Source organism: Loxodonta africana, chromosome 18 (assembly GCF_030014295.1).
Source record: "Loxodonta africana isolate mLoxAfr1 chromosome 18, mLoxAfr1.hap2, whole genome shotgun sequence".
In the NCBI taxonomy this organism is placed as follows: Eukaryota; Metazoa; Chordata; class Mammalia; order Proboscidea; family Elephantidae; genus Loxodonta; species Loxodonta africana.
The window spans coordinates 38035358-38059042 of NC_087359.1; the positions used below are offsets into that span (position 1 = coordinate 38035358).

Consider the following 23685-nt stretch of genomic DNA (forward strand, 5'->3'; position numbering starts at 1 on the left):
GGACAGGGTAGAACTGCCCCACAGGGTTTCCTAGGAGCAGCTATGGTTGGCAGCCAGGCTCTTAACCACTGTGTCAACCAGGGGTAGCATAATTGAGTCCTTATTGCTGGAGATTTAGGCTGTTTGGTGTTTTTCCTATTTTAAACAATGCTATAATGAACATGTTTGTACATAATATGTGCAAGGAATAAAGAAGGCAGCGCCGCCTGATTCTAATGATTACTTCTTTCACTTGCATGAGTCAATTTTTTTTTTCTTATGTCTCAATATTATCTACTCTACAACAGGAAATTTAGAAAGGACACAAAAATCTTAGCAAATTTTAACTTTAAAAGGGAAAATGTGAGTCTTTTTACTGAAGAAACAGTAGTTGCAAAAAATTAGTGTATTAATTTAAAAATACATTGTCACTCTAAGAAATTAAAACACATACACAACAGGACATGTATAGGATGTACAATATTTGAAAAGGTATCAAAGTCAGTAATTAACTTCAAAAAACAATGTATATGTTTATCCCCTTTCCACAGATTAATTTGTATAAAATACATAGCACATAAAAAGGAAAGAGGGAACATGACTAAAGGAAGCCAAGCCCCAAAAGCAACTGTCAAGATTGTTGATGCTAAAAGGTTGGGTCAAAGCCAAAGGCAGGAGTATTCATCCTGTGTATATTTCCCTCCTATTAAATCCCCAGAAGACATGTAGAACATTCTAGAAGACTTCTTTTTAAAAAGTAGTATAGGTTAGGATATTCCAGGTTCATAACTAACACTTATGTTTATAAAATATTAGCATTCCAAGAATAGTGATAGAAAGATACTTAACAATAAATTACAAATATTGTAAATTCAGACTTTTTCTTACATTTGCAAACACATCATAAATTTAGGCTGTGTTTCTTTGTATAAATCCTACTTACAACTGTGCTAAAACCTCTTGGCATGAATGCAAAGGGAATTTTCATAAATAAAACTTAGTAAAATCACTGTACACTCCATTAATTCAAAAACACTTCTCTTCAACTTCAAAGGAAAATCCCTCTCTCTCTCTCTCTTTTTAAGTGAAAAGATGGTGTTTCTTTGCTGCTTTAATGGTTTGCTTCTTGTAGTTGTCATAACTACATGCTCCAAGTATGTGATAGTAAGGGACGAGAAGTTAAGTGACATCCGTGCTTCGATTCAACATATCCCAGACATCATAGAGCAACAAGCTCATAAATCTAACCTCTAAAGTGCCTACCAATAAAAATTCTGCACATACACCCCATAAAGGCAAAGCTTCCAAACACACACATGGCAGGTTGCACGGCCTATACCAGGGTTCAGCAGGAACAGATGAATTTTATGGAAAGATACGTGTAATATATATTGTCAGAGTTCCATACATGCATTTACTTGACTAGACCTACTCTGAAACATAAAAATAATACTTGTTACCACTTAGTAACTACCTTCCATGTGGCAAGCACCCTTCATGCATTCATCATCTCATTATAACTCATTACAAGTCATAATAACTATGAAGTACATATTATTAGTGGAAGTTTTACAGAGGAAGAAACTGAAGCTCTAGAAGGTTATGTCATTTGCCCTAGCTCCCAAAGCTTGTGAGTAGAGGAGCTGGTATTCAAATTCAGGTGTGATTTAAAAGCTCATGCTCTTTCCATCACAAAACACTAACTTTCTAACATACAGATGGAAATTAAAAAAAAAAAACCAGCACACTATTCTAGGTATATTGTGACCAAAATACTTAAAGTATCTTATGCATTTAATATACTAGGTGCCATGATAGAATAAGAAAATAATGCCATGTTTTTCTTACTAATCCCAACCTGGATTTCTTTTGCCTTTAACTTTGTATCATGAAAAATTTTAAACATACACAAAAGTAGGCAAAATAGTGTAATGAACCCCTATGTACAACACCATCCAGCTTAAACAATTGTCAATTTATGGTTCATCTTTTTTCATCTGCACCCTACCTCTTCTCCCCCTGCCATATTGTTTTGAATAATATGTCAGACATCATATCACTTCATCTGTAAATACCACAGCACGTTTCTCTTTAAAATAAGGACTATTTAAAAAACCAAAAGACGTAACATTATCATTATCACACCTGAAAAATTAACAGTGGTTTCTTAATAACATAAAATAACCAATCAGTTCAAATTTCTAATTCTCTCATACATGTCATTTTTATAGTTTGTTTGACTTAGGATGCAAAGAAGGTCCACAAATTAGTTGATATTCGTCTTAAATTGCTTTTAGTCTATAGTCACCCTGATTTTATAATAACATTTTCTTTATTCACTTTGACTATTGATTTTGCCAAGCTATATTTTTAGGGATCAATTTGCTTTGACAAGAAATATAGGCTTGCCATTTCAAAATTAAAATTTTAAGACTCATACAGTAGGAAATTTTCATGTTGAAATGTTGGATATTTTTCTCAGAAACCCTCTATATCACCCATGCAGATATTCAAAGTTGGCATTAATATTACTAGCCTACATATACCATTACCACAAATGTGAGTGACCACTGAACAAAAAATCTGATTTTATATACATATATACACACATATACACATGTATATGCGTGCATATATACATAAACATACATACACACACATATAGTATTCCAATGGTCTACCTTAAATTTTTGCTTCACTATTGTGCCATTTGTTTTAACTCTGGGCCCACAGCAGACAAGTCTAACATTCATGAGGATGTTTTTATAGCAATAAATTTGAATTATAAATATTATACATTAAAATCAAAATTTTGATTGATTAAACTATAACTGACAAACTCATTTTATAAAGGGGAAACTAAAACAAAATGAAGGAAATCAGTGATATTGTAATCAGATTCAAAATGCAAAATTGATATTGTTTAGACAGCTGATCAATATCATCTTTTAGATATCTGACGAATCACCAAAATGGTAAAAATTCTATGGCAAAGATTCCAGTGACTTATCTTTGTAATTTTAAGTAAAACAATTAAGTAGGAAAAAAAATTTTTTAAGTAAGCAGGACTTGAATTGTCAAAGGCATCTTAAGTGTTATTGTAAAATAAAACTAAAAACAGGAAGGCTTCCCCATGTTCTCCAATCATATTTGAAGTAACTAAAAGAGCTCTTTCATTTACGCCCTCTCTACACTAAAGTAATAAAATCTTTGGATCACGTTTTCTTTTCCCTATGTTTAATTATTTTTTTTTAATGGACCTCATTCAGGAAGTAGGCAACAGACCAATAAGAAAACTTGCGTGGAAATATGAGGGAAAGACTTACCATTAACACTATCATAAATATAAACTATATTTCCTTATTGTTTACTACGCCGAGGCACTGTGCTGGGCACTTATACAAATTAATACTAACCTTCATAACAACTCTGAGACAGTCACCATGATGAAGTTTTGTGGCCTCTGGAACTGCTAATAGGTACAGGATCTCTTTTTGGGGTGATGAAAGCGTACTGAAATTAGATCGTGGTAATGGTTGTACAACTCTGTGGGTATATTTAAAACCACTGACTTGTACACTTTAAAAGAGTGATTTTTATGGTATGTGAATCATATCTCAATACAACTTTTTTTTTTTAAGGGAGATGGTAGACTCTGAAGTCAGACTGACCAAGTTAGAATCCTTAAGTTGCATGACCCTGACCAAGTGTAACTTCTTTATGCCTCAGTACCTGCATCTGTCAAATGGATATATTAACAGTACCTATCTTATAGGGTTGTTTGGTTTTTTTTTTTATCTTATAGGGTTATTCTGAGGGTTAAGTAAGATAACGTATGTAAAGTACTTGGCACAGTATCTGGCACATTTGAGGTTCAGAGACGTCAATTAACTTGCGAAAGTCACAGAGCCATTAAATGGTAAAGATGGGATTTGAACCCAGGTCTGTCAGACATCAAAGTCCACAATCTCTTTACCATGCATGTTTCTTTTCCAGAACAGGGATGAGACTCTCCCTAATACTATCTCATGGTCCGTCCTCCATCACATTAAACCTGGGATTAGATGGAACGATAGATGAGAAAACCTTTGCTTGATATTCCTTCTCTAAGCCTGGGTGGTTCATCTCTCAAATGTCTTTCTTTAAGTGTTTCTCCTTCAGAGAGCACTGTACCAACTCATCACAGACTTTACCATAACCAGATGTTTAAATATGTGCTCTTAAAGGAGTTTTAAAAGCAATGCATCTTTTATAATTAAGGATTATTTTCCTTCCAGTCCCCAGACTCTGGTTAAGTTCAAATATCCTGAAGAAACCAAGCGTCTAATTAGGCAAGAACAAAGAGTTAATAAAATCCACACTATCATCTTCCTGCACAGAGGCTCCTGCCATGTATAAAAATGCTAAGAAAGCTCAGACCCATCATTTCTGTCTTCTCTCACTTCCACCCCATACTACCTAGTCTTTCAGTGTTTTTAAAATTCTTCTGCCAGCTGTTCTTTCTTACATATTCCTATTCTTTTCACAGTTCTAAATTGTCCTGCAGATCCTTATATAGACTATCACTGCTCCCACCCACCACCCCATCAATTTTTGAAGCACACAATCCACTAAGATCTGATCAAAAGGTCAAGGTAAAAGATACTCCCTTTGCCCAAAAAGAAAAGAAAAAAAACAGGAGGAGCAAGGCTGGGGGCAAGATGCAATGAATATAGATTTTTCTATTTGATCTTTCTTTGCATTTACTTCCAAATGAGCAAAGATTTTGCTAAATATATTCAATCATTGTTGAGAAGCAAATACCGCTTTCTGTTCTAAATAAACTATTCTCAGCTGTGCCCTTGGCAGCTCTACCTCCACCCTCACTCTAAGAGAGAAAGTATGTGTAGAAGTTTCCCTGTGTTGGAAAATGACTGCAATGCCATTATTACAAAGATCTGGTAAGACGCACCCTTTATCTTTTTTAGCCCTATAGAGGCTCTTGTGTTAAATTCCAAAATTATTTTCTCTTCTCAACACATTACTATACCACATCTCTGACACTAATTCTTTATTTCTCCTTTAGGTAATTAATTCTACCCTCACAGTTCCATTCATTTCTGCCAGTTCACATTCATGTTCTGCCCCTTGTGGATTTTGGTTAACATCTGTTAAACCCTGAACTATAGGGCCATTCCCTGAATAGCATATCTCACATTTGCAAAGCAAACTGTTACATATACTTCTCTACCAGTCAATCTATGTTTTCAGCTATACATGCTTTAGAAAAGTGAGATATACAATAACACCACATTACATTATTACAGGTATTATAAACACCCTGACTTTAGCTTACAAGAGTCAAAAAGCTTTAAAATTATAAGATTTTCCTTTCTTAAGGTTGGCTTTTAAAGAAAGTCTTATATAGATCTGAAATATATAAAACAAAGTATGAGCTAGGAAAACAACAATTTTAATAAAATTAGTATCATCACTCACAGTTTGAATTTTCCCCCACCAGCCACTCCACAGGAGAAAAGACCTGGTGATCTGCTTCTATAAAGATTTCAGGCAGGAAACTCTATGGGGCAGTTTTACTCTGTCACATAGGGTCAACTATGAGTCGGAATCGACTCAAAGGCACCCAACAACAAAAACTGGACACTTGACACTGGATACATTAACAGCAATAAGAGAAAGAAAAGTCACAGAGCAAAATAATTCATAAGTTGTTTGCTAGTTTGATATAAAAATCCTCCATTTATAATAAAGACAATTAATATTCAGGTAGATGTTTCTATCATTCTCAACCAGAGTGCTAAAAAGAAGGAACAGATATAATTTAAACATACTCCTTCAAATGGTTTGAATTCAGAAAAAACATTCCAATTTTGAACCTTTTAAAAATGTATTTTAATCTGCTCCCCCCTTTTTTTTTTAATTTTGCACACAGCTGTCTGTTGTACTCTTTAGAATCATGCCAGATGCTGGGTTCATCAAGCAAAAGCAGGAAAACAATGGTTTGAAAGCAATTAGAAGCACCGAGGCAGCAGTGAGGCTCATATTAAAATGTGATAACACTGTTCTAGTGGGAATTTCAACGCTGCTCCATTTCTGACATTTCTCTACTGCCAGACAGGCAGGCTGTGTGGAAGAGCACTGTGATCGAGGAGGTAACATACTGGAATTTATTTCTGGAGCAAATGAAGGATTAGCTGAGTTGGAACCCTCCCAAGGTTTTTGTTATGGACTCAGCCACCATTTTATTTAAATGCTGGTGGATCCTGTTTGCATCTAACAAAGCTCAAGGAATAAAAGTATATTATAGTTTTGGTTCAATAAAATAATCTAGCAGCAATCCACTCAGAAGGCAGAAGAATCGGAGCCTCTTGTTACTAAAAAGCAGGGCAGGGGGCCCAGCAGGGTGAAGGTTAATCAAACACTCCACTAACTCTCCTCGGAACTGCTAATAACACTCTGCGGAGAAGCTTATTTAGAAAAGACAGAAGTAAACAGCTTTTTTTTTTTTTTTTTTTTTTTTTAGTGTAAAACTATAAATGATCCAAGAGAACTCACCTTGGGGCTGAAATTCCCAGTGGTACCTGGAATACGAGAGAAAAAGGGAGATAAGTCAAACTTGTACTTAATTATTTCTCAATCTTGGACGGCATAAAGTAGCTTCTGGCATCCAGTCCAGAAGGCTTGCTAAATCGTCAACAACTAGCCAACATGGCTAGTCACTGAGAAAAATTAAAGGGTTATACCTGAGATTTGAAAGATTCTCGAAGGCTCTAAGCTGCATTTAACTCACTGTAACGCCTTAGATTTTTTTTTTTTTCTTTAACGCCTTAGATAATTTTATCTTTAGAGCTGGAAAGGCCCTCAGAGGTCACTGAGGGCCTCAGAACCCGGTCGCTCAGATATTCTCATCAGGAGCTCTATGGGCTTTGGGAAGGACAATTTGCTGTGACAAACTGTCCTGTGAATTATAGGACAGCTAGCATCGCTGGGGAAACCCTGGTAGCACAGTGGTTAAGAGCTATGGCTGCTAAGCAATAATGTCGGCAATTTGAATCCACCAGGCTGTCCTTGGAAACCCTATGGGGCAGTTCTACTCTGTCCTATAGGGTCGCTGCGAGTCGGAATCGACTCGATGACGGCAGTGGGTTTGGGTTTTTTTGGTGAGCATTGCTGATCCTGGGCATCAAATACCAGTGCCACCCCTGTTGTTGTGACAACCAAAACACCCACAACACATTCCCAAATGCCTCCTAAGCCCAAATTCTTAATTTTAAAGGTGAAGCATGAACAATTTACTCAAAGTCATCTAACATTTTAGTGCCTGAGCCAAGACTGGAGCTCTTGAAGTCTGCTGTGCTATTCTAGCTCCTCTTTTATTTTGGGAAATGATTGGCAAAACCAGCAGCCCCTGAAGTTTTAAACTAACGAAATGGCGGTGGGAGAAAGGATCATTTGTAAGTCATTTATTTGGAAACCAAATTGCATTTTTTCCCACAGAAACAATGTTCTATATAATGGTTACCCACGAAAGTCTATTGTACTTTGGATCCCATTTCTTCCTGCCTTTTCAGGAACCTTGCATTATTCTATATTGATTTTATCTCTTGTATATTCAACCTCTTCCTCTCAACTGGACCCATTCCAACAGCATTTATGCTCATATAAAAATAAAGCAAGCCTCTCCCTTACCCCCCTCGCATCTCTCCATCTGCTATCTTCTTTCCCTTCCTTCACAGTGAAATTTTCAAAAGTTGTTTATACTTGCTCTCTTTATTTCCTTACCTCCTCCTCATTCCTAACATACTCCAAATCTGGTTCACAGTCACTGCACCTTAAGTCTTGCTATTGACACAGTGACTTGACTTCTAGGCCACTGAATAGAATGGATATTGTTCCATTCTCATCTTGACTGCTCAGCAGTATAAATGTACATAAGAGTACTTTTTCCTGAGGAGAGAGTCCACAGTTTTTATAAAATTCTTAAAACTGTTTATAGCCTAAAAAAGATTATGCAGAACAATACACAGGTGATAATGATATGTCTTCCCGTATATAACTGAAATACGGTTTGGCTACTTTGAGGAAGAACATCACCTCAGTGGAGATCTTGGTTATTTCTTTACTCTGTAAGATAATACTTGAGAAAAGAGAGAGGAAGGATGCCAATGGGAAGTACGCTGCCATAATCCAGGGCTAAATTTGGGGAGAATATTAGAATGAGGGAAATCCTGGTGATATAGTGGTTAAGTGCTACAGCTGCTAACCAAAAAGTCAACAGTTTGAATCCACCAGGTGCTCCTTGGAAACTCTATAGAGCAGTTCTACTCTGTCCTATAGGATTGCTATGAGTCAGAATTGACTCGATGGCAAGGGGTCATGGGTATCAGAATGAGGAAGAAAGATGGAAAAAAAACCTCACGATTGACTATTCCTGTTCCTTTCCTTTCTCAGAACAGTTCTAGGTCAGAAATCAAAGGAAAATGTGTGATGCCTGGGTTAGGGGACAGGGAAAGTCCAAGACAGCAGTGATACCAGCAGTGGAAAAGAGGGGTGGGGGAGAGAAAAGTAGTGGGGGATCCAAAGCTGCAACAGCTGAGGAGGTGTCCACGTCAATGTAAATTGGGACTGGCATGTTGTAACTTAACTAAGTTCTTTATGTAAGTATGATGAGTCAACCTCCACCCAGGAGACAGTGCAGCCTCCCACGGTACCTGGTCACTGTGAAGAGTTTTCTGCAAAAACCCTTTCTCCTAAAAAACCACATAGCAAATTATCAAAGAGCAGGCAATTACAAACCTAAATGCTGTTTTCCATCTTTTCTTGAGGCACTGTCCCAGACCCCAATTCCAATTATTACTCAACCTCTAGTTCAACATAAATAAAAATTAGGGCATGAGAGTGCACACACACACACACACACACATACTCCTTTTTCCAAAATGTTAATAATGGCAACAGCAGGAACTTTGTTGTTGTTCTCATTTATCGGCCCGGAAAAAATCTAAACAAGTAGCAGTTAAAAGGCCAAACCTAGGCAAATTGGTGCAGCGGTAAAATGTGTCACTGAAGATTTCAGCCTCCTCTTTTGTGCCTCCGTCTCCCACAACCCCCACTTCAATTCATGCGTATTTTCAGTTCCCTTCTCTACCTACTATAAAGTGACCCTGGTTTCCTAATTTCTCTTTTTAGTTAAGAAGAAAGATGATCTTAATTGAGTTCATATATATTAAGAATATTGTTTCTCTCGAAAGTACATATATATTAAGAACACTGATTATAGAGAAGGAACAGTATCAAGTAAACAGGTCTATCTAGTTGATGTTAAATAGTGGAATCTGCTTTGTTCTTGATAATACTGTAATTAAATATCTGTCAATAAAAATCAGATGTAGGAACTGACATGGAGTGACAAAGTAGACTGTTAGTCTCCTTCTTTTTCAGAAGGTATAAATCTATCCTGCTACCCTACCTACCCTGCCTGTCTTCTTACTCTAAGTATTAATTATATAATAATCCCAAAGAAAATCTATTTAAAACAAACAAAAAACCAAACGCCTCTATCCTACAGCTCAAGAAGACACTTGAGAGGCCAAAAGGTGAGCAATCTCATCCCTCAGTGGAGGACACATGGATTATTCTCCACTGGATACATTTAAGGTCTTCATCTTCTCTTATTAAACATATCCCCATGGAGGGCCGTTATCATGTCCTCTGGGAAGACGATTCCTCACTAGAGAATTCTACACTTCACGGAAGGCATTTAGTCAAATCCTGCCAACATCTTCCAATTTTTACTCTTCACTCTGAAAACAATTCTGCCTTAGCCAGAGAGTCCAACAAAGTTTGAAACTAGACATTTTAAATCAAAATACAGAGACCACAATAGAAGTGTATCAAAGCAAAAACACACACACACACTCACACAGAATTGTGTTTACCCTAAAAGCCTCTGAGAATTTTATATCAGGCCTGTGCAGATAGATAACAAACACTTCCTTAATCTTCTCTTTGAAGCTATGGCTTCAATATGAAAGTGAAGTTATCGCTCCTCTGCAATATCCATATTCGACATCATCAGGTCCATGAAAATGATATTTGTAACTGAAAAAAGATGAATACAGAATGAGCACGGAGAAAATGCTGCAGCCATATTGATGATTATTGTTTTCACATTCTGTCAAAATAAACCCATCTTCACTTGTTCCTCCAAAAATGAAAATGGAACAATAAAATTTCACAGCATTTGGCTATATGTAGTGTTCACGTTTTTAAATTAAAGGAGTTTTAATTGAATTTTAACTTAGGAAAATGCATAACAAATAAATTGCATTAAGGGAATCTTGATAGGCAGCTGTAGTAGTAGTAAAAATAATAACAATGTTAAAATGTATTGAACATATCGTCAGGCACTGTTCTAAGCAGTTCACTTATGTTAACCCACTTACTCCACATTCCAACCCTATTATTATGCCCATTTTGAAAATGAAGAAACCGAGGCATCAAGAGATGACATGGTTACACAGATAAATTTCCAACCCTAGTAACTAATTGAAGAATGAGCCCTATAAAAAAAAATTAAGGAGCAAAGCCTTGAAAATATAATCTAACTTTAAGACACTCAGCAAAATTGATCATCTTTCCCTACAGATATTTTACTCTTCTAAAAGAATTCAGTCATTCGGTCAACAAATGTTTATTGAATACCTTCTATGTGATAAGTTCTTTGCTCAGGTGAGTGGATGAAATGGTGACTAAAATAGACTGGCCCATCTACAGATATATTTCAGTAACTTTCAAGGTCCAAACACACTATCTTACCCTTGCCACCCAAGATTCACAGAAACACTTTACTAGATTTCTGCCGAAAATGAGGCTACTGACTCTAAATCATTATATTTGGGGGATTAAATTCTTGACCATGGAGTAAATCAATGAACATGGTTATTGAGATTATAGTACTCAGAGCTTTACCCCCTCAGCCAGCTAATTCGATACCTAGGAAGGAAAAAAAATTCCATTTCCTAATTATAATAAAACAATAAACACATATTCAGCACTTAATAAATGCTAGGCATATGCTGGAGTCCCTGGGTGGTGCAAATGGTTAAGTGCTCCACTACTAACTGAAAGGTTGGCAGTTCAAACCCACCCAGAGACAACTGGGAAGTAAGTCCTAGTGATCTGCTTCTGAAAGGTCACAGCTTTGAAAACCCTATGGAACGTAGTTCTATTATGCATACATGGGGTCACCATAAGTTGGAATCAACTTAATAGCAACTAACAACAAGCATATATGTATATACATTTATGCTTGTGGAGTTCACAGTTTTACTTTACGGGATTCATGAACTCCCTAAAATCGTGGGTAAAAAGTAATGCATGTTTTGTTTTTATTGGAGAAGAGGTTATAGACTTCATTAGACTTCCAAAAGTATCAATAACTCCTCCTCTGCCCCAAAAAATGATAAGACTTACTGTGTTAGATGAATAAAGTTATAATGGCATAATATTTTTTTATCCAGAAAGGTCAACATATGTGATGCGATAGAGTCCAGGACACATGATGAATTTTTTTTTTTTTTTTGCAAGGCAACTTAAATATTAAAAGTGTTATTTTACCTCCTGTGACTTACAGAAATTTAAACACAGCATAAATCCCTTGCCTTGGTATACCTACTGAACAAAATCAAATCTCTTCTTGATGACTTAAAAAAAACCACATTGCTGTCATGTTGATTCCGATTCATAGTGACCCTACAGGACAGAGTAGAACTGCCCCACAGGGTTTCCAAGGAGCAGCTGGTGGATTTGCACTGACAATATTTTGGTTAGCAGCCAAGCTTTTAACCACTGCACCTTCAGGATGCAGAGGCTGTGTGCAACAACACTCAATTTCCAGACTCTTCAATCTCCCTCCTGACCATCTCTGTTCTCTGGTAACGACTGTCTCCAAACAGACTACAAACACTAACATCTAAGCGTTATTCTGGCATTAGAAATGAAATCTTAGGTTGAGCAGGGCTTCAACAGCAAGTTGATAAGACTAGGAAAACCCCCTTGCAATTGGCCTTGAGTAATGAGTTACATGGTAGAGGCTGATTTATGCTCAAGGAAATGGCTTTGCTGAGCAATGTTAATAGTCTATACACTGTATATATCTCTTATAACCTCTTTTCTCAGTTGTGAAGATTCACAATGATTTCGAATTCTGGCTCTTTCTACCACCAATGCTCTCCCTACGACCTTGCAGAAAGAACGGGTAAGTGGCAAAGGATAATGTGGTCTGTGACACCCAAGAACAGAAATGGGAAAAGAGCACCATCTGGTGGAAGAACCAGAGGCCTGGGACCCAGGGGTCCAGGTACCACCAGCCTTAGAAGGAGTCAGGGAGGGATGGGAAGGTACCACAAACGAGAAGGTCCCAGTTCCTTTCATCCCATCAAAAGTATAAGACTTACTACCTCCTTATAAGAAGCTTACAATCTAGTCTAAAATATCAGATCTATGTATATGAAGAGATGACAATCTAAGATAGTAAATAAATATTATGGTAACTACAGACAACAAGCATATAACTCAAGTAAAAGAAGGACCTTGGTTCTTTTTTGGGATGTAATATTTCCGTGGTCTTCTATTTATATTTATAAATTTTAGAAACTGCCCCAGAAGAAAATCCATTACCCTCCTACTTACAAAATATAATGGTCACAATTAAGCTTTTATTAAATAACAAACAACATTATCTGATGTTGATGGTATAACCCATGATAAAAAAAAAAATTTGTTTTAAGTCTATTCTCAGACAATAAAAAATAAAATAAAACCCTATTTACACTAACATCTTCTATTATACTTTCACTACATAGAATTGCTGCTACAATCTATCCAACATCCACTCAGGGTACTAACAGCAAGAAACCTAGGAGGACTGGTCTCATCCCTTCGGGAGCAAAGAAGAATGAAGAAAACTAAAGATACAAGGGAAAGATTAGTCCAAAGGACTAAGAGACCACATCTACCATGGCCTCCACCAGGCTGAGTCCAGAACAATGAGATGGTGCCCGGCTACCACCACTGACTGCTCTGACACGGATCACAATAGAGGGTCCTGGACAGAGCTGGAGAAAAATGTAGAACAAAATTTTGACTCAAAAACAAAGACCAGACTTGCTGGCCTGACACACACTGGAGAAACACTGAGAGTATGGCCCCCGGACACCTTTTCAGCTCAGTAATGAGGTCACTCCTGAGGTTCACCTTTCAGCCAAAGATTAAACAGGCCCACGGAACAAAATAAGACTAAAGGGGCGTACCAGCCCTGGGGCAGGGACTGGAAGGCAGGAAGAAAGAGGAAAGCTGGTAATAGGGAACCCAGGGTTGAGAAGGGAGAGTGTTGACATGCTGTGGGGTGGTTAACCAATGTCATAAAACAATGTGTGTACTGTTTGATGAGAAACTAGTTTGTTCTGTAAACCTTCATCTAAAATACAATTTAAAAAAAAAGAAAGAAAGAAACCTGGGAGGCTGTTCTTGATTAGTCAGTGATTATGCTCCATATGCTCTCTCATTGAAACAGTGTCTCTGGAAACCTACATTCTAATATTTTCTCCCTTACTTTCTAGCATTAGGACTGTTTCCTCTCCCGCAAAGGTAAACACCTGACTACAGTGCTTGCAATTAAAACATTCTAAAGCAGGATATATTATTATTCTATTCTTCTCTCTCAGGTGTAGGACTTTCCTCTGTCCCACAAGTCGCAACCTCTCCTACTCCTGTGTTCCCTGTTTCAATGGATGACATCACCATCCACCCAAGTGAAACTTGGGAATCATCCCTTTACCTCTTTCATTATTATTAAGTATATCCCACCAGTCATCAAGATCTGTAGATTCTACTACCTAAAATCTTTTTAATCCATCTCCTCTCCATCTCTACAGGCACTGGATTCATTCAAACCCTCAAATGCCTCACCCAGGTCAATGTAACCACATCTGTGATGGTCTTCTTGCCATCATCCTGCTGCTCTCCGCTCTCTGCAATGATGATGGAGAAGGCAGTTCGGTGACAGTGAAGAGCAAAGGGTTTGCAGACAGGCCTGGATTGGAGAACTAGCCCCTCCATGTTCCAGTTGTGAGACTTTAAACAAGTTATTTAACTGAAGCTTCAGTTTCCTCATTTTTATAATAGAAATAATAACCGTATCCGCCTAGTATGGTTCTTGGGAGGATTAGGTAAGAAAATGCACATAAAGAATTAAGCACTAGGCCTGGCACCTGGTAAGCATCCACTAAGTGTCAGTTGTTTGTCATTATCATCATTACTTTAATAACCTAAAATGCAAACCCAGCCTTACCATTCCCCTGCTTAAAATTCTCCAGTGGCTCACCCCAGTTCTCAGGTCCTCCCCAGTATATTACTCAGCTCCTGCTCACACTCCTGTTCTCACATACTGCTCTCCTTCCTGACAGCACACCTTCCTTTTGTGCCCTCTTCTTCTCCTAGCAAACCCTTCATTGGTTCTTCGAGGTTCAGCTAAGTCTCTTGTGTTAAGTGCCCCCACAGTACCTGTGTACACCTCTCAGGGGTGCCTACAATACTACATGATAATCTTCTTGTCTAAGTCACTAAACCTCAAGGGGCCGTAACACATAGCCTGTGGTCAATAAAGGCTCGCTTAATAAGTGAATGAAGGTGAGAAACAGCAAGGTCTATCTTAGTATGAGAAGAGTATGAAGGGCATTTCAGGGAGGCGTAGGAGACAAGGCTGGAAAGGCAGGGAGAGGATAAGGCACACAAGGCCTTGACTGCAGTACTAAGGAGTGTGGGTTTTATTCCAAATAAGGTAGGGATGCCTTCATTTTCCTCTAAATTATCTGCATAAAGGCAAGAACAGGCAAAAAAATCAAAGGAAGAGAAGAAAAGGACAAAGAGAAAGATAAAAATAAGAAAGCCCTGTCAAATTAAAACCTTCATCCAAATGAATTTTTTCCCCAAGTATGGCTTCAAAGACTAACCACAAGATGACTGGAAAAAATATACTTCAAAAGACACGACCGAATACACATCGTAGTGGCAAGAATCCAATATATAAATACAATCAATTTGTTTCCTCATTAAAAGCTTTCATGAAGAAAATGATTTAATACAAATGCTAACGCTACTGACACAGATTAATTGAAAAATAACAACAGAATCCTAATTAAAGACATAATAATATTTCACTCATTCACACTGTACCAAAATAATCTAGAAAACAGGCTTCTTCTGGTAACCTCTCCAAGAGTGACAAGGAATTACTGAAATTTTCATAAGGCTCTTGTCATCATGTGTACACTTTCTTCTGGTTAACAACTGAGATGTACACAGAAACTTAGAAATCATTTCTAAATTATTTCATATAGTTTTCCCAAATTCCTATCAACCTGCTTGTTCCAGAATATTGCTTTTGCCCCCAACTTGAATTTTCCCTAATTGTACAAGATTCTATACTGATCAGTCTTGCCCATTTATTTCTTTGTACAGTGCCTACAGCAGTCACAGCTAAGCATAAAGTACCCAATTATCCAAATCATAAAGAATGAAACTGACTTTGATCTAAAGGCTAATGGCCATAAGACCTGTTCTATGCCTTATCAATACAGGTCAGGGATTTCTAGCAGTTCGGCCACACACAGTCAATCCCAGGTCTTTCCTGGCTGTCGTGGGACCAGAACTTCCAGTTCATACCACTGCTAGGGATTCTCCAGCATTAGACCACAGGGAAGGACATAAGACAGCAAGTAAACATCAGGCCAAGGGAAGGACCAAGATTATTTGCTATTGACCATATCTCCATCTCCTAACTCCAGAAGCTAATTACGTTGAAATGTTGTCAGCTACTGGCAAGTCCTAAGCCCTAATGGTAAGGCTTTCCTGTCAATTATCTCCAACCATATAAAGGGACCCTCCCTCAAGCGTTAAAAAGCAAAGATGTCACTTTGAGGACTAAAGTGCACCTAACCCAAGCCATGGTATTTTCAATCGCGTCATATGCATGCGAAAGCCAGACGATGAATAAGGAAGGCCAAAGAAGAATTGACACCTTTGAATTATGGTGCTGGCAAAGAATATTGAATACACCACGGACTGCCAGAAGAACAAATCTGTCTTGAAAGAAGTACAGCCAGAATGCTCCTTAGAACCAAGGATGGTGAGACTTCATCTCATGTACTTTGGACACGTTATCAGAAGGGACCAGGCCCTGGAGAAGGACATCATGCTTGGTAAAGTACAGGATCAGCACAAAAGCTAAAGACCCTCAATGAGATGGACTGACACAGTGGCTGCAACAATGGGCTCAAGCATAACAATGATTGTGAGGATGCCACAGGACTGGGCAGTGTTGCACGTAGGATTGTTATGAGTTCGAACTGACTCAACAGCATCTAACAACCACCTCACCACCCAATCACCAGTCTCTACCCACACCTCCTCCATTAAATCCTTCTTCCCTTCTTCCCCTTCACTGTTAAAATTCAGTTGAAAACCAAAGTAGACTTTTACCTCAAACAAGCAAACAAAAAAAAAAACAACTAAGGTCTACACCAATGTTCACTGCAGCACTATTCACAATAGCCAAAAAGTGGAAACAACCCAAATGTCCATCAACAGATGAATGGATAAACAAAATGCGGTAAATACATAGAATGGAATATTATTCAGTGATAAAAAGAAATGAAGTTCTGATACATGCTACAACACTGATGAATCATGAAAACATTATGCTAAGTGAAATAAACCAGATACAAAAGGAAAAATACTGTAGGATCCCACTTATATCAAGTATCTAGAAAAAGCAAATGATCACTGGTTACCATGAGCTGAGGGTAGGGAGTACGGGGAGTTAAAGCTTGATGGCTACAGAGTTTCTGTTTGGGGTGATGAAAAATTTGGACATGAGCAGTGGTGATGGCTGCAAAATGTTGTAAATATAATTAATGTCACTGGACTGTACACTTAAAAATGGTTAGAATGCCAACTTTATGTTACAGATATTTTAATATACACACACAGCTGAGGTTTTCTCATAAAGATTTTTACATACTTGACTGAGATTAAGAATCCCTTGGAGCTCTCACTGAAACACAGATGCCCATGTTCCACCCCGGATCTAGTGAGTTAGCATCTCCAGGGTAGTGACCTAGGAATCTTTTTAGCAAAATAGCCAGATGATTCACATGATGGAGCAAGTTTCAAAAAACAAACATATTTTACCAATTTACTTAATGCCTATTAAGGGAGTTCTAGATAGGCAGCCCCCAGTCTAAGTATACATAGACTGTGTTCCAAAAGCTCATTTCTAAACTAGCTGTTAAGACGTGGGAATACATTTTCCTAATGAAACAAAGTAATGGATAGTGGTAAGTTTTCTAGACCAGCTTTAAAAACCTATTAAATATTGTTAACAGATCTGAGTAAAAACAGAATTTAATTTAGAAACCAATCATATTTCAAAAGTTGAAGCATAAAGTTGGCCGTTAAGAATGTATTTTTCCATAGACACAATGTTCTGAAAAGTGGTTAGGTTACCTAGTGCATTAGTTTCCTAAGGCTGCTGTAACAAAGTTCCACGAACTGGGTGGCTTAAAACAATAGAAATTTGTTCTTTCACAGTCCTGGAGGCTACAAATCCAAGATCAGGCATCAGCAGTGCTGATTTCTGATGAGGGGCTCTGAGCAAGAATCTGCTCCATACCTGTCTCCTAGCTTCTGGTGGTAGCACGCCTTCGTGGAGATGCATCACTCTGATATCTGCCTCCATCATCACATGGCTCTCCCCTGTGTGTCTGTGTGTCTCTATCTCTTCTTGGGACACCAATCATATTGGATTGGGGCCCACTCTACTCCAGTGTGACCTCATATGAATTTAACTAATTACCTCTGCAAAGATGTAATTTTCGAATAAAGTCACATTCACAGGTATCCGGAGTTCAGACTTCGGCATATCTTGAGCAAGCTGATTACCTCTCTGAACCTCAACTTTCTAATCCGCTAAATAGGGACTATAACAGTATCCACCTCACACACCTATTTGGAGGATTAAATGAGATAATGCATGTAAATCCCTTGACACAGGTCCTGCCTGGACCATGACAGATCAATCTATGAAGAATGTTAGCTGTGACTGTTATTCTTAAGTTGCAGAGGTAAGAATCTCTAAAGCCCACATTCCTTCTGAGGAAAAGGATCTTCTGTTACTTTTATAACCCTCAGTGCATCTAGCACTGTGCATTGCATATTACAGGGGTTCAACAAACTTGCTGGCCATTGAATTTCCTCAGTGTACCCACCTTAAATTAACCAAGGGTTAGAAGAAAACCACTGAACAGGGCTAATGCACACCACTATACAAGCAAAAGTCTCTTAACCCTCCAAGTGAATTTGTATTTTCATAGAGGATGATGAGCCTACATGAATCTTTAAACGGTGAAATTCCAGGCATGTACCAAATTGAAACCAAGTATTTCAGACTTTCTGGGGAAGATATCTGTGAACAGTGGGCTTCATACTGGCTCTGGTCATTCACTGGCCCAAGAACGCCTCAAAAAACAGGAATTATGTCTTATCTGACAACGTCTTTATCACCTGGCATCATGCCTGACACAGAGTAAACGAATAGCTAATACATATCTGTTAAGTAAATTAACTGCTTCCTGTCTGTAATCCTCACACTTACAGCCTGCTTTTAGTTGATTCAATTTCTCTTTATGACAAACATAAAAATTAATCATGGTGCCTGATGCTTTGAAGAGGAGGAAGTGAATGGTTTACTCAAGCACCACCACTTTGGAAAACCGGTCTCACAAATACACATATTTTACTAAATAGTCACACAGTCGTGTAGATAATCCTTTTATAATGAAGAACTCATCCTGTGTCAGTCCAGTGCAGCTCACGGGAATAATATGTAAGAAATGGAAGTTGTTCCCAGTTAGTGACACCTAATCTAATGAAGACCTTTAGAATGAACTTCCTTTATTTAAAAAGCAAAACAAAACATATTTTAGAAAAGTCATCTAAATTACTCCAAGGTCTGCTGTGTTTCATATGGCTCAAAAATAATTCCACTTTCTTATGTGTGTATGATTCTAGGAACAGAGTAGAACACCTCCAAACACAGCTATTTATTGGCACAGAAGTGACTCAAGGCTAAGCTGCACAATTCCCTCTTTCCACATTTCTTTTCCTCTCAGTGCTAACTCCTTTCCCTTCTGAAAATCAAATACTCTTCCTTCTTAAATTCCTCCCCCTTTTTAAAATAGGAAAGACTCTGATATTAATGACATGTGATTAAATACATGTTCACTGAAGAAAGTTGAAAAATACAAATAAATAAAAAGGAGAAATGAAAAATCACTCAAGCTCCACTTGCCAGAGATCATTACCATTAACATTTTGGTGTTTTTCTTTTTCAGGCATTTTTCTCTGTAAGATTTTGTATGTTTTTAACCTACTTTTTCAGTTATAGTATATATCTTATCATTCCACATTAATAAATTTTCTCCTATAGCATAAATAATTAAATTACCACTTTTAAAAGTTTGCCCTTTCAAAACATCTACCTCAACTGACATAACATAGTTTATAAAGAAAATATTCTATATTCTACTTTGGTAAGAGGCATTCAGGGTCTTAAAAGCCTGTGAGAAGCCATCTAAGATACTCCACTGGTCTCACCCTTCGGGAGCAAAGAAGAATGAAGAAAACTAAACATAACACAAGGGAAAGATTAGTCCAAAGGACTAATGGCCCACATCTACCACAGCCTCCACCAGACTGGGTCCAGTACAGTTAGATGGTGTCCTGCTACCACCACCGACTGCTCTGACAGAGATCACAATAAGTGGGTCCCGGATACAGCTGGAGAAAAATGTAGACCAGACTTACTGACCTTACAGAGACTGGAGAAACCCCAAGAGTTTGGTCCCTGGACACCCTTTTAGCTCAGTAATGAAGTCACTCCTGAGGTTCACCCTTCAGCCAAAAATTAGACAGGCCCATAAAATAAAACAGGACTGAAGGGGCACAACAGCCCACTGGCAAGGACAAGAAGGCAGGAGGGGACAGGAAAGCTGGTAACAGGGAACCCAACGTCGAGAAGAGAGAGCATTGACATGTCATGGGGTTGTTAACCAATGTCATAAAACAATATGTGTACTGTTTGATGAGAAACAAGTTTGTTTCATAAACCTTCATCTAAAGTACAATTAAAAAAAAAAAAGTTTGCCCTTTCAGCAGAATGGAGGAGCAAAATAAACTAGAAAAGTGAGGGACTTGAGGCAGAGAGCCAGAAAGGAGAATTTTACAATGCTCTGAGTATGGCTACAGTTTAAGCAGTGACAAAGAGAATAAAAAGGAGAAGACAGATTTAGGATGACAAAACAATAGGCCTCATTGATATTTTGAAGAGTGAAGACAGAGGAGTCAGGAATGTCTCCCAGGATTCTGCCTTGGCAGCCTGGATCTAGAAAAAAGAGAAGTAGAATATAAGACAATGAGTTCAGTTCTGGACACTCAATCAGTTAGGACTATTTTAGCTACAAATAACAGAAAATCTGACTGACAGTAGCTTAAACAAGTAGAAGTTTATTTTTCCTCCATAACAAAAAGCCTGGAGACAGCTGAATCCAGGCTTTGGGGAAGGAGCCCAACATGGTTATGAAGGACCCAGGTTCTTCCCATATTTCTGTTCTAACATCTTAGGGAGTCCACTCTTAAGTCTTAAGGTGGTTACTGCATTTCAACATATTTCTGTCTCCCAAGCTTAAGACTTTCCTGTGAGAGGCCATCAGAAGCCTTCTTAACATTTCTTTGGCCAAACGATACCCTATGTCTATATTAGAACAGGGAGCCCTGGTAGTGCAGTGGTTAAGCTGCTAACCAGAAGGTCAGTGGTTTGAATCCACCAGCAGCTCTGTGAGAGAAAAGACCTAATGATCTGCTCCCATAAAGACTACAGCCTAGAAACCGTATGAGGCAATTCCACTCTGTCCTATAAGGTCACTATGAGTCAGAATCAACTCAATAGCACACAACAACATCATCCTAGATCAAACATTGGCAAAGCAAATGGCTTTGCAACCATGATTCATCCCTGGGCTGGTGGGGTTTTGTTGGCAAAGAAGAACAGAGGGTGGCTGTCAAGTAGGCCTCTAGTGAGGTCTGCCTAAGCTTTGTGAAGTTTGAGGTATCTATGAGCTACTCAGAAGGAGCTTTCCAAGATGCTGTCTGGTGCTTTGAGAGAGAACTGCTACTGAGTTGTATATAGAATTGGAAGTCATCTATGCACAGGGGAGGTTGTGGAACTACAGACATATATGCAAATCTATGAAGAATGTGGTGCAGAAAGAGACAAGCCTAAGGACAATACTGAAGAGGACAGGACAGAAGCAGTAGTCTAAAAAAGAACATAAATGCAAGGAAGAAAGAAAACCAAGAGAGACCATTATCATAGGAAATAAGGGAGGGAGAGTTTTTTTAATTTTTGAGAAAAAGTGATCAACAGTGTCACATACTGCAGAAAGATCAAATAAGACAAGGACTAGACAGTGTCACCTGGATATAGCAATTAGAGAGTCACTGGTACTTAAACAAGAATCACTTGATAGGAGCAGACTCTAGATTATAGGGGACTAAAGAGTGACTAGGGAGTGACCAGGCAATGGGAAACCAGAAATAGTTAGACTAGGCTTCTATTTCAAGAAGCTTGTCTATAGAAGAAGAGATACAAGACAGTAGCTAGAGAGGAAACCATTGCGTAGGGCATAGTGGTTTTCTTTATATTAGGAGAGACTTGAGTATATTTATATGATAAATGAAGAGATGTAATTGAGAGAGAATAGCTGAAATTTAAGAAAAGGGATCTCTGAGGGGCAGTTGCAAGTGTGGAGTGAAGAGGACAACTGTGAGTCAATGCTGCAATCCTCAAATAGTGTGAACAGGGAGTCTGAGCTCAAAACACAACTGAGAAACAGAATTGTAAAGCCATGTAAAGAAGTTTTGAACAAGATGGAATTATAAGGGCCTAGTAGTGACACCAAGGAACTTGAAGAATGCCAACAGCACTTCTGGATAATAAGCAAATTCTATTTAAGATGACTGGAAGCAAAACAATGACCTGCTAGACAGCCCGGTTTGAGTTAAGACAACAGATGGAGAAAAAAGGTTGAGAATACAGTGGAGTTTGATCATAACAGGAAATGGGTTATAGGGAACACTGGTGGAAATGTCAGAAGAAAAGTGATCGGGAAAGTGAGAGATGGTAAAGACAAGGAAGTACAGAACTGAGTGGGGATGAATGGATGACCAAGGACTGGTGACGGGTAACAAGGATGGCTGGAATGACTGACATCCATGCTCCAACAACTCCAATACATGGTCAGCAGTATTGTAATCTTTTATCAGCGCTCCAATTAGAATGTTAAAGAAATGTTATTATAGAAGACATTTGAAGAGATCTTTACAAATGGCTCTGTATCCCCCAACACTCAGTAAAAAGAAATCATCCTGCCTCCTGCTGTAAGGTTTAGCCTGGGACCTAGAACACAACTATAACATTTTCCCCCACTTGACTCACATTATTGAGCTCATATCACATGGCTGCATCATGCTAAACCATTTAAAAAAAAAAAAAAAAAGTAACACCATCCGTGCCTTTAGGGAATTTATAATATCTAGAAATATGTATTCTGGGAAACTGAATTTAAAGTGAACTTAAAACTATTTGGTGCGTTAGAGCAGTGCTTCTGAAATGTTAATGTATAAATAACTTCGGGATCTTATTAAAATGCAGATTCTAATTGCTGTTGTTGACTCTGACCCCTGGCGACTCTATGTGTGCACAGTAGAGCTGCTCCATAGGGTTTTCAAGGCTGTGACCTTTTGGAAGCAAATTTCTAGCTCAGTCCACCTCTCGGTAGATTCGAACTACCAACCTTTCGGCTAGTAGTCAAGCACTTAACCATTTGTGCCACCCAGGGGTTCCAGTTCTGACTGAGTGGATCTCATTCAATACAGCCTGACATTCTGCATTTCTAAAAAGTTTCCAGATGATGCTGATATCGTTGGTCCATGGACATACTTTCAGTATCAAGGAGCTTAAAACTCTAGCAAAAAAAGATTCCTTGCTTTACCTTTTCTCTTTACACTGATATACAGAAGTCCTGAGAATCTTCTTTCCTTGCTGATCCTCTCATTCACTTTAAAAAAAAAATTTATCGTACTTTAAGTGAAAGTTTACCAGTTAAGTCAGTCTCTCATTAAAAAATTTATATACACCTTGCTATGTACTCCTAGTTGCTCTCCCCCTAATGAGACAGCACACTCCTTCTCTCCACCCTGTATTTCCGTGTCCATTCAGCCAGCTTCTGTCCCCCTCTGCCCTCTCCTCTCCCCTCCAGACAGGAGCTGCCCACACAGTCTCATGTGTGTACTTGATCCAAGAAGCCCACTCCTCACCGGCACCATTTTCTATCTTAATAGTCTGGTCCAATCCCTGTCTAATAAAAAAAAGGAGGGGGGCTAGAAATCATCACCAGGAGTTTTTCCTCTGAGCTACTACTAGCTACACACACTGCTTTCATGAATATGTCAAACATTTATCTCATGTGATTAAATACTTCTGTGGAACCTCTAATATTTCAAACAAAGCACCTAAATATTCAGTAA

At 38.3% G+C, this 23685-nt stretch overlaps 1 protein-coding gene across 2 annotated transcripts in view; it reads right to left on the reverse strand.

Moving 5' to 3' along the window:
- Nucleotides 1–23685, reverse strand: part of SKAP1 (src kinase associated phosphoprotein 1) — a 297177-nt gene that overhangs the window by 214341 nt on the left and 59151 nt on the right. The window contains exon 3 of one of the 2 annotated variants that reach the window (XM_010594359.3): nt 6535–6560. The exons of the other annotated variant lie outside the window; for it this stretch is intronic. Coding sequence (XP_010592661.2) covers nt 6535–6560 — 26 coding nt within the window. The remainder of the gene's footprint in view (nt 1–6534; nt 6561–23685) is intronic. 2 annotated transcript variants of the gene reach the window in all.